At 38.7% G+C, this 12819-nt stretch overlaps 1 protein-coding gene across 1 annotated transcript; it reads right to left on the reverse strand.

Moving 5' to 3' along the window:
* Window positions 1–6581: 6581 nt before the first annotated feature.
* On the reverse strand, window positions 6582–7209 carry LOC131224329 (uncharacterized). Its single transcript, XM_058219849.1, has one exon. The coding sequence runs from the start codon at window positions 7161–7163 to the stop codon at window positions 6582–6584; it is 582 nt and encodes a 193-aa protein (XP_058075832.1). The 5' UTR covers window positions 7164–7209.
* Between the last annotated feature and the right edge of the window lie 5610 nt (window positions 7210–12819).

Here is a 12819-nt window from a genome sequence, read left to right on the forward strand (position 1 = left end):
AAACTTTAAGGCCAAGATTTAATCATGATTAACACACTTTGTATGGTTAGATTATAATAACACATGGTTCGTATGGTTAAGATCAACGATTAGGGTTAGGTCTACAATGTAGGTCTAGGGTCATACAATTTAATGATTTAATCTAAAAACTTGAACTATGTTATTATACATGTGGACAACTTACCTTATTCAGCCCCTATATCTCAGCCCGATAACTCAAATCCAATGACGTTGAGTCGACTCAGTTTGACTTGCCATAGAGAGCCTATAGTTAAACCAAACTGCACATTCAAACTCAGCAGATTTTTGTCGAGTTGACTCAACAACTACTCAAGCTCCATCTCTCTCTTATTTCATCTTCTTTGTTGCCAACCAGTGGAGTCAGTGGGTCTGGGTGCTGCTCTAAGTGCCGGATCCTCTCTCTCTCTCTCTCTCTCTCTCTCTCTCTCTCTCTCTTTGTTTGATGTGTGTAACCTCCAGTGGCAGGTGTGGAAATTTATAGCATTCTAAGGCTTCTAGACTGTTCTTACGCAATTCGTAGGTTGGATGTATCGTGCGAGAGAAAACAACATAAGTGTTGTTTGCGATTTCCTCTGTTTTCGGTTTTCTCAGGTCTCTTCCTTTCATTCTTGCGGAGGTTAGATCATGTCTGGATGGGCCATCAGATAGACAACTTGGATTTGAATTGGTACAAGATTACATGCCCCGTAATTCGTTTTGGTTGAGGAAGACGACTCTCGCTTCAATGGCTGATCGTCTTCTAGTTCATCTTTCTCTGAGTTGTCTTCTCTGAATGCTCCAGATGGGTTGTGTGATGCTTAGGATACTATAAAAATAAAGTTCCAGATTGTTTTGTTGGTGGGACTGGTGTAGTTACCGTTTTCCATGCATTACTCGTGGTCCGGTTTCGTATCCTTGGAGATCTCGGGATTGTGGGGATCCTTCCGGTCTCCCAATGTTTTGGGTTATCATCGGATCTTCATTAGGTGGAGATTGAACGGCTCGGATCTCGTTGAGCTGTCTAATTTAGAAGTTTGATAGCGAAACACCTGCTAATCACGGTTCCTCCGGATGCCGTTACCACAAACAGGGGTATCGGTTCGGTTGCCGAATAGGTCGAGTCCACTTATGGTGTGCCTTTGGGAAATCCACACCCTTCATCAGCTTCCTCGCCTCATGTTGGACCAAGAGCTAATCTATGAGGCCAATCCGAGTTCTAGATGGGCCAAACGATCAGTCATTGTAGGGGCTACTCTCACCGTTGAAGCAAATTCTCCATCATGTAATTTTTGGGTGTTTTAAATAGGTGCAGTCCAGTTTCAATAGTCTTTCTGTGGATCTGCTCCATTCGTCTATTTTGTAGGGTAATGTTAGGCCACAGGCCAAAATATGAAGTATATTCGATCCTTAGGTGGGCCATATGATCGAAGTGTGGAGTGAAATTTATGTTAAAAACTCCCTTCCGTCACACGTCTGTTGAGTTGCAATGCACATTACATTGACTATTTACAAATTTGCCCTTCATGTTTGTCAATACTTCCACCACACATAACATGTTAATACACCGTCTGAATGCGTTTTAATTTTTTAGGCATTCATTTTTTTCGTGCTCTTTCGATCACCCTAATTTGGACCCCGATCTCTCGAGAATGACCAAGATGCTCTTTCAATGGCTAACTCACTCCATAATTCAAAATAAAGTTTGTACATATTTAATTGACAAGTTACCTGGTAGTTTAGACTTAAACCCTAAGATCTTTATAATGACCGATTAACCATAATATTCGTGTGGCCCGTTTGGCAGATCTAAATATGATGAGTGGTCAGGTGACTTGATAAAAATAAGAAAAATTGATGGTCAGTGCTCTGACCATGTACGTAGGTGGATGTACAGTCAGTTTCATAAACAGAAGAACATAAAATGGGTTTCTAAAATGATCAAAAGCAGAACATGTGTACTATTGGATTCAAGTGAGTTGGTTTCTCACATTGTACTTTTGATGGTGGATTAGGCCTATTCATATGTGGTGAACAAGATGAACGGATCAGAATCTCAATCTGATGCGTGTACAAACGAATGTAGAGATCAAGTAGATAGTTTACTATGATCAGGTGGTCCAAAATTAAAGTGGACGGTCAGTTGTCTCTATCTAGCAATGAATATTTGACTGAGTGGTTGGTTATGATGAACATGTGAGGACACTTAGCTATATGATGGTCTTGTCTTAAAATCAACAATCGAATGACCTGATCTATGGATGAAGATCATTCCCGACTGTCAGATTCTTGTTAGAGAATAGATGTAAGGTCAAGATATGCTAAATTGGTATCGTACACATATACATACTAAGTTAAATTTCATGGTAACACTCAAGAACTTTCAATAATCGGGTATTGAAAAGTTTGGGGTGTTACAAATTTTTGAGCTGTCACACTCTGGCCATGAAGTCAACCTTGACCAAATATTGGTCCATCATGGGATTTCTTCAATTATTGTCTTCGGCAACTCTTCATTAGTCGAATCATGATAACAATATCCTGTACGACATTATCAGGGTTGAGTCTAGCATCTATCCTAGTCGGTTTACTATTCTTGTCTCATCCTATAAATCATATTGGTTTGATCTCATTTTCATAAAAATAAGCCTCGAGCACATTAGACATGGCTAAGAATGGTTTGTTATTAGCCAAAACCAATTCACTCTATCTTAATTCTAAAAGGTCATGATACACCCTGTAGTGAAGATTGAATGCATGAGAACGAATGAATCCAATCTTGTCCAAGTAAAGCATTTTAATTTGATAAAGTGTTAACTATAAAGAAAGCGGCCAATACATTCTTCATTCCTCCCATTAGTTTGATCGGTAAAATACCCTACGTTTGCGTTACTCTAGCAAAATCGCTCATTGTGACTTCAATCAGAATAAAGTCATCTTAAGTCTAACTACATGTACTTTTCAATACTCCGGTGTTACAATGGAAACCTAACTTAGTATAAACATAAATCTAGCTTATGTGAACATTCACATATTCTAGCCAAAATCTGACCGTTGGGAGTAATATTCATCCGTAGAACAAGTCATCCATTCATTGATCTTTGAAATGAATCATCACATTATTAAAGAAACCTATTTTTAAGATTTTAATCACCTTGTTAGACAAATAAACTTGCATCCTATCATTTTTAGGACTCAAATTGTAAAATCCACTGTTCATCGGGTTTACAAAGTCCCATTGGATGATCCATCCTTTAACAATAGAAATCTAATTTTCTGGTTTCATATTCAACCACTAGATCACACCTAAACATTCTTTAGGATCCCTAGGACTATTGACAACTAAATACGAATCAATCAAACCGTTGAATTGTTTGAATCGTCAAGATGTTGAGAATTGATAAGTAGACATTCATGTGGTGTGGCCCACCTAACTGTTAAAATTATTAGGTATATAACTCATAGGGGTTTATGTCCCTTGAGGATGGTTCTGATTAAAGGTAGGCTATATAATTTCAATTTAAAGTAAAAAAAATAATAATAAAATTAAAATTTTACATTATTAAATATATTCTAATAATAACATTTAATATTATAAATTCATAGAGTAGGTGGTCCCGATCATCCAAATATATTCTTAAGATCCTTTTGATCGTTGAAATTCGGATTGGGATCAATCCAACTATTAGATCAATGAAGATCAACAAAGAAGATAAAATTCATTTGGTATGGCCCACCTGAGCTTTGAAACCACCTCATCACTAGACAGACATCTTAATTTGAGTAGTAGAGATCAATGAACTGTGTAAATCTCATAGAATTTCAATGTGGACCCACATTTCTTGTGAGTGTGCACCAAAGGGTACACCCACTTGCATTAAACCCATATGTAGGTCAAATCGGGTTTGATCTGACCGAACCCAAAAGAGGAAGGTTTCTTCCTTCCTTTTGAATTCCCATCGTACGCCATTTAAACGAATAGTCACTACAAGAAAACTGGCCTTTACCGGCGGTCAAAACTGCCGGTAAAGGCTTTATCGACGGTCAGGACCTTTACTGACAGTTGTGCTGGACGCCGCTAAATCGTCGATTTTTACTAACTACCAGAAAATTGGTCTAAAGCTATGGATAAAATCCATAGCTAAAGATGACTAGCCCACAATACGACCGTAGCTATTGGTATCTAGCTCTTAAAAAATTTGCTACGGATTAGATTCGTAGCTATAGAGGTTACGGCCACTGAAAATCCGTAGCAGCAGAGAAAATTTTTCTTATCAAAAAGTAAAAAAAAAAAAAAAAAAGGAAAAAAAGAAAATTTTTTTTTTTGTAAATTTTTTTTACACCAGTCTAAGCAGCTAACATACCTTGGTTAATGTTAATGATCTCCTTGTTGCCAATGATTGCCATTGTTTCCAAGGGACTGGTTTCTTCTTTCGATCTTTGTTGAGCAGTGTAGCAGTAGAAGGCATCAGCACCAGTATTTTAGAGTCCTTCAGCAGTTTCAAGCCCTCAATGATATTGAGGTTCACCACCTGTGAGCGGAGGTTCTCTGTTTTGTCTACCAGAAGCTCAATCTTCTCACCACAGTCCAGAACCTGCACAAAGGGATATTACAATGGGTTTATGTTGTTCTGCACATCACAAGATTTAAATAATTTGGGGGGCTTCAAAAGACATGGCTGCATGGAGGACACTAATCTTGGCATTCTGTTGATTTGAAGCACCCTGCAGGAGATTCATTATGAAGTTCAGTTGACAGTGGTTAAACAGTGTTAGCTATAAGTGTCCAATTGTGAGCATTCATTATGTCTGAATACGAAATTCAGTGAAGTAAACAAAAATGAAGCATCTCTTTATATTTGATGTGAATAGCAAAGAAAAAGTAAACTAAATTAGACTAATGACTTCTGCATATAAGAAGTCATAGTTTCCAGGCTAAGAAACAAATGTCATTTTTCTTTGTTAGCTGCTGGTTGAATTGGTTGTTGTGGGAGGGAAGTTTGAGCCAGAGGTGTGGTTTCTGGATTGGCTTTGTTCGATTTGGGGTCCCCTCATGTTTTCATTAACAAATTGAAGAAGAACCAATCATAACTTTCAGCTGTGAACTTTGAAGCTACAGTACATACGAACCAAAAGGTAGTTGAACTTTGAAAAAAATCCGGTCCAATCAAACACAAGAATTAGTTTGGTGAACAACACATCCATTATGCTAAAACAAAGCCAAATCCAAGTCGGATAGTTCAAATTGATTCCATAACCAGAGAAAACTATACCACATTCCAATATGAAATAACTTTGAGATATTCAGTGATCATTCTTTTAAAACCTGTAAGAACCAGACAGTCAAGCTAGTTATCGACTGGAACCATCCACTAAAATAGGCCAACTCAGTAGGAACCCAGCTCAACTACGTGGGCAACTGTTTATAAAGGAAAAAAAAGTCATGAGTCAAGGGTCAAACTCATAATTTTATAGTATGAGCAGATCTTTTGTAACCTTCTTAAATTCAGATTCAATTTTAAAAAGGATTTTATTTGGCCTATGCATTGCATACAAAAAGAATCATTTGTCAGAAAGTGTTCTACAAAAACAATGAAACATTTTGCAAAGAATCTATACTTCATGAACCAAAGTAGATCTCATAAAACTGAACCCGACTTACCCAACCCGAGTTTGGGTCATTTTGGACATTTGCATTGGAAGATCGCATCAAGTCTCCTAACCAAGAGGCTCATCATAAAACAATAATGCATTTCGAATGGGATGTCTTGAAGCAACAATAATCTATAAACAGTACTAAAAGGATGATTTTAGATTAGTACAAATTCCTAGTAATAAGAATCTTAGATGCAGAAATATCCATAAAAATGAAACAATTTGGTAAAATAAAGTTCTAGCTAACAAAATTTATGGATAATGCCAACATAAATCCTATATAAAAAAAATAAATAAATAAAAATCCACAGAACAGTTGGTTACAAGAACTATAAAATATAGTTCCCTTAAAAGAAAAGAATGAGAGAAAACATGATTTGGAAAGGATGAAAAGATGGGAAAAAAAATCTTAATTAAGGTAGCAAAAAATAATGGCTTTAGTAGTGGCAGTAACATAAACCTTAATGATTTGATCCTTAGAGGCAGTTAGCACCCAGTCACCATTTTGCTGTTGAGGAATGCTTTCAAAGAAAATGGTGGAGGTCCATCCTGCCAATTCACAAGAAGAACGTTTTGATGGAGAAAGTAGGTAGGCACTTGCAAAGTTGCATATTCCATGATTCTGAGAATCAACTAACTAATGGCTACAACATTTTGTCAAACAGAACTTAATTTAGTAATAGCATCAGAAAGAATAAAACACAGATAAATTCACTGTGATTAACATAAGGATGATCACTTACCATTTAGCCAAATAATTTGAGACATTTTTTTCTCCGGTTGGTCAAAATTTTTTTATTTTTTATTTTAGAAGAAAAAATGGACAAAGGAACTTCATTCACCATAGCTTACTAAAACAGGGGGGATACAAGAATCATATCCTCATGTTGAACCTAAAACAGGAAGGACATGAATAAGAGAATCCCAACTCACCAGCATACTAAAATAGGGGGAAAAAACAGAATATCATCTCCCCTGCTGCTTTCTGCAACAATCTCCCTCACAAACCTTGCTAGTTTGTCTTGAGAAGACTGCAAGACATAAATTGCGAGAATAAATGACAACAAGAGTCCTGATCCAAATAGGACATAAAAGCCACCAGCAACATCTATCTCTGACTGCTCCTCCCATGTATATCTAACAAGCACGTGTTTCGGCCAATGTTCTGGATTCCAGAAGTTCTTATGTATGTCTTGATGAATCTTAACATGGTGGTGAGGCATGTCTATAACTCTAGCCGTGACGCCATGTAAATCATTTCCCAAGTACCTCAAGTGGATATCAATCATTGGAACTTCAGAGCTCTTGCGATTTATCACGTGAAGCCATGGTATAAGAAATTTCTCCCTTCCAACTTGAAATGATATTTTATAAGGATCTGCACCAGTGTAACCAGTAGGCTTCGGTATGGGAATCAAAACCTCACGATTTACAGCAAAGATCGGGCAGTGGTGACTGATGACATCATACCAGACAGTTCTCGAAGAGTGGTATTGGCCCATCTTGCTCATGGGGACGATGTCTCCTGGCCTGTAAGAGAGAGAGATCCATGGAAAGGAAAGATCCTATTCTACTGGTATACTAAAATTCTCACAAATTGCTTCTGTACAAGCATTCATTGAAGGTCTATTAGAATCTTTCTTCGAGTCATTGAGGATTGTTCTTGTTGAAATCATCTCATATATGACACTAAACATTAACAAGGTTCAATATCTGCATGTTGGAAAGAAGGCACGAAACCAGTTAGAGATCAATCAATATCTACAAAGGTAACATGTGTAGTAGCAAAGTATCCATCAACGATGAGAACCTGTAAAGAGATGAGATTGATTGGCATTCTAATTAGTTTCACAAGCTTTTAATTAGATCCATTGATAAACTAATTTGGGAAATGTTCTAGCAAATTTGAACTTCTAAAGAAGAAATATTAGCTATGCATAGCATGTTCCATTAGGCGTGTATATGGGAAAAGCATCAGGATGTTTTTGGGGATTTTGGGTTAAGTCTAATGGTATATAAATGTAATATAAATTTTTATAAATGTAACAGGTTCCTCATCTGAAAAATCCATAACAAATATACCACTAGGCTTAAATCCTAACATGATTTTTCTCAAACGATGGACGGAGTGGATGTTGCACTAGCATCACAATGGATCTCATTAGGCAATGTACCTGCTGGATAGTGTGGATCTCATTCACATTAGTTGGCATGCCTGCATTTTTCCACATGAGAGCTATGCTAGAGCAGTCCTAATAAAATGAGATTGTCATCCAAACTCTTCAATTGTTGGCCATCTACTGCATAGCTATAATCTGTATATGAGAGAAAGAGAGAGTACCTAATTGGAACCTTGTCCACTTGATGGATCATCTCATCTTCAGCACCTCATTCGATTCTCTTGCCATCAATCCAGATGTTTGGATGCATGATGCCTTGCTCCAGATCATACATTCTGTCCAACACCATAAACACATTAACTATAATTAAACAAACCACAACTTCATCAAAACCAGAATGAACAAGAAAAACACTCGAAAAACCAGCAATACCTGAAAAACCATATATGGGAGAGTTCAAGTAAATGTAGATATTCAAAATGTAAGACCCAATTGAGAATACCAGCAATACCCAATTTCCAAAAAGCCAGATATTAGAGTATCCAAGTGCATGTAGAAGTTCAAAATGAGACCCAATTGAGAAGACAAGCAATACCAAATATTCAAAGAACAGATGAGAGAGTCCAAGTGCATGTACAAGTTGGAAGGTGCAGCTTTACATGAAAGGTTGCAGGCCGTGCTCTCTGTCAATTGCACACCATAAAATAGTGAAAGTTTGATCCTTTGTCTTACATCCGTACTACATACTACATACTACAAAGGTTGAAATGTAAGCTTCTGAAAGTAGTTGTATTTTCATTGGAGTTGGGAACATCACTTATTACTCTCATTCCAAAGAAAAAAGGAGTGGGTCCTTGAGGGTTTTCAGGCCAATCAGATTGATTGAATGTCCCTACAAAATCCATGCTAAAATACTACCATCCACTTACAAAAGGTGCTAGGAAATGTATCTCCAAGGTACAGGGAGCTTTTGTAAATAGCAAACAGACTATAAATGGAACTTTGATTGCCCACAAGTGCATTAATTCCCAGTATAGCAGAAGATCCGCAACCAATTTCTGGCTCAATTAGTAATTAGGCATAAATGTGCAATTTGATTGCCCACAAGGTTTTTTTTTTTTTATTCCTTCCTTTTTTTCGTGTTCAATTCTTGAGGGGATTCGTGTAAGCGAATGTGCAATTTGAGTATATATTCATTTTAGATCACAAAATGCAAATGGACAGGCAAGGGTTGTTTTTCATTTGTCGTTTGGATCAACCTATATATATTTTTTTGGGGCATCATGATTATAGGTATATATCTATTTGGATGGCTAGTACATATACGAATCCAAAAAAAAAAAAAGCTAATGGTTTCAGCATTTTCCCAATCTAGCTACTCTCAAGAGAAACAAAACATTTCATAGTTCTAAAGAAAATTCCACTAATGAGGGATTTTTCAGTTTTTTTTAATCTATAATCCACAATTAGGGAATCAACACAACAAAATCCCTAATTCAAGATTCGAAACCCAAAAATTCCCAAAACACAAATCATTACACAATGTTACTTTAAGGATTAAAAATGCCAAAAAAATGCCCAAATTGATATGAATAGATAAGGGGGAGAGAGAGAGAGAGAGAGAGAGAGAGAGAGAGAGAGACCTGATATTGCATAATGATCCTTAATCTGCTAGACAAAATAAAAGAAGAAATAAAAGAGGGAGAGAGAGGGAAAGGGAGAGGGAGAGGTAGATCAAGAGGAGAGGGAGAGGGGAGGGTTCGAGAGTGAAGAGGGAGAGAGAGAGAGAGATCGAGCGGAGAGGGAGAGGCTGAGAGGTAGATCAAGCAGAGAGGGAGAGGTGCAGAGAGGGAGATTGAGTGGAGAGGGAGAGGCGCAGAGAGAGAGAGAGAGAGAGAGAAAATCGGTGGTGGGGAGAGAGGGAGACGAGGGGGAGAGAGGGAGAGCGAACGGCAGAGAGAGGGAGAGAGAGAAAAAGTCAAGCTAGGTTTAGGTTTTTTTTTCTTTTCTTTTATATATACAGACCCTGCCGGCAGCCGTTAAAACTGGCAGCCGGCAAAGGGTTGGCTCATCGGTCGGCTATGGCCATATTTCTTGTAGTGAGTGTTCATTGCATGCATTGTGGCCCACCACCTGAGATCACCTAGATGATCTGAACCATCCATCATGTTAGGAAGACGATTTCGACCAAAACCCTGACAATTCCACATGTAGACTCTCGTTCGCATACACACAAACACAGGCACAATTAGAGTGTGTGCATGAAGTTGTTTCTGAAATTGGAAATCCATTTCAATTCTGTGAGCTGGCAAATCTGAAAGATCCTTTCTCTCTTAATCATAGTTGTCCATCCAACAAATCCCAACCCTTCGAACTAGGGCTTCTCCAGCAAAGATAGAGGCGCAGGTGGAAGGAAACTTCTTATTTGAGTGCTGGCATAATCCTAATTGCTCGCTTGCTATGAGAAATATCTCTTAGGCTTATCCCACACATTAGATCTAGGGCTTCTACGAGCTCCCTTAGAGTCGGTAAGGAATTCTTGTACGACAATCTCATACATTATCATCCTTAGCTAGAAATCTCAAACCCACCAAGTTCTTTTGAATACCTTAATGTTTGGTGAGTCCCATAAGCCCCTAGGGACTAATCCACACTGTCCATGACCATTAGATTGAAAGAATATCCTAACATTAATGACCTTCCATTAACGGCTTAGTCATCTTCTTCGCTTGATTTAAAAAACCCACTAATTGGTGATGTTGCTCATTCACTGATCAAAGCCACTTATTTGGTGGGCCAATAATCTAGAATTTATCCTGTGTGGCTGATCAGAGCCATGCTATTAGATTTCCTTGTAACTGTTAATGATTAAACCATTGAGTGCATTGTCGAGTGTAACTAGTCACGTGATTAGTTTGCCTTCGAATCCCCTAGAAGATTAATAAAACCATATATTAGGCTATCTTTTAGGGAATCTCTATCTAAAAATTAAAAGTCAAAGGTAGAGAGAGAGAGAGAGAGAGAGAGAATGCCATTCTCATCGCATTGGGTGACTTAGATTGAGTCTCGGGCTGAGTAGTTGAGTCGGGGCAAGTTCTGGTCGAGTTTTGAGCTTTTGTTGGTCGTAGTTAAAAGAAAGAAGAAGTAAGAGAAAGTGAAGAAAAAAGAAAAGGAAAGAGATGGGGATTAGGAGGCATGATGAGAGATTGAGTGAGAGAGAAAGGGGGGTGAGTCATGCTCATTCACCAAGTGTAACGTCCTGGAAAAATCCATACAAAAGCCCGATTTCACCCACGAGCGGAATCGTTCGAGGACCATACTAGACTAGCTAGGGATGGCAAAGTGTACGATGGTATGTAGAGTTAGGTTAATTAGGGTTGGGTGACTATTTTTACAAATAATGGATGGTTAGGATCGCAAATGTGGCTAGCCCTAACGCCAACTAAGACCCGAAAGAAGTTCCGGGGACCTACCCTTCTTAGGAGTGCCCCAATTCACCATAAGGGAGCTAGACCGTGCATCAGGGGTCCTTTAACCTCAAAAATATAGAATAATCTCCATCTTACCAGGCTCGACATCCATCATGGGAGCCGAGCCAGGATAGTGTCTAAGACCACTCAACTTGAACCAAGGGTCAAGTGCATGAGAAGTACAAATGCCCCATAGAAGAAAATGCAAATTAAGTGAATTGAGTTGTACGCTCTTTCGTGAAGTTGTGAACCATTGGTTTCCGGACAAACTTAGGATGTAGGGTAAGAATATTTCCCCACACATATTCATATATCCGCGACTCTGATCAAACATCGCTGACCATTGATCTAACTCAAGGTCCCCATGACCGATCTGCATGTCTAATCATGTCAAGGTTGTATCCTAACATATATCCCTTGATGGGGCACCTACCCCATCGTGTAGATGAGCCCGCAGGCCCTTCTTAGGCCCCATTAGTTAGAAAAGACCTCCCTTAGGGTAGGTATGACAAACAAAGTGGCACTAAAGGTCAGTAATGAATGAACTGGTGCTATAAATTGCTCCTAAATTACACCCCTTTCTCCCCATTCGAATTTTGCAACCCTAAGCTTAGGAGAAAGGGGAGAGAGAAGAAAAGGGAGGAGCGCGACTGTGAGGGTGTGGCTGTTAGAAGAGGTTGCCCCTCTCCCCCTCAACCCGCAACCTAGCTATAGTTGTTCCCACTGTCAAAACTTCTCCGGCAATGACCTAACGTAAGGTCATGGATTCCGCCCTTTGGCACAATTCTTCTAGTCGATTTCCACCCAACCTTGACAAGCCCACGCACTCATGTAAGTGATCGGTGAGTCCTCCCTGAAAGCCTAACCCTAGAATCGAGTCCGAGTCGGACAAGCTAATGAGAGGTGCAGACATTTCAGTTAATGATTTATGATTGCCAATTTGAAATTTGCATGATAACCTATGTGTATTACAATTTTAGTCCATGAATTACAAATTCTAGCTTATTGATACCTATGTGTTCGATGAAATGCCTGAATGAGTAGATTATTGAATTTGATAGTCGTCATTGAATCTCATGAGTGGCTAATCTTATATATGTTCACCATGTACGATCATAACTGTTTGAATCTAAGAGACCCCCATACTAATTGAGAAGGTCTACCAATAACTGTTAGCATTACGATCCTCAAGGCTCGTGAGTCGGGCATGGTGATATGGGACACCGTGTTCGTGTTGTTGGCCTACACTAGGGTGACAAGCCTCCCCGTAGTGACTGTGAGCTTTACTCTTATAATTTGCCTTTCATATGCATTCAACTAAGAGTGATAACCCAAATAGATTAAGGAACACAGGCGTGGGACCGCTGCGGCTATTTTGTGCCTAGTGATTCAAATAAGACCAATGACTGAAATGGAGGTACCCTAGCTTCCCCAAATTGCTAGACGAATAGGCTTACTTGACCACTCAGCTAACATAACCATCCACCGCATCACATTAGATTAGGATATGGCAAATCAAGAGTTGAGTTCACATGTTGAGGGAGTGTTAACATTTATGAATCTGGCATCAAAGTCAT

Source organism: Magnolia sinica, chromosome 13 (genome assembly GCF_029962835.1).
Source record: "Magnolia sinica isolate HGM2019 chromosome 13, MsV1, whole genome shotgun sequence".
Classification (NCBI taxonomy): Eukaryota; Viridiplantae; Streptophyta; class Magnoliopsida; order Magnoliales; family Magnoliaceae; genus Magnolia; species Magnolia sinica.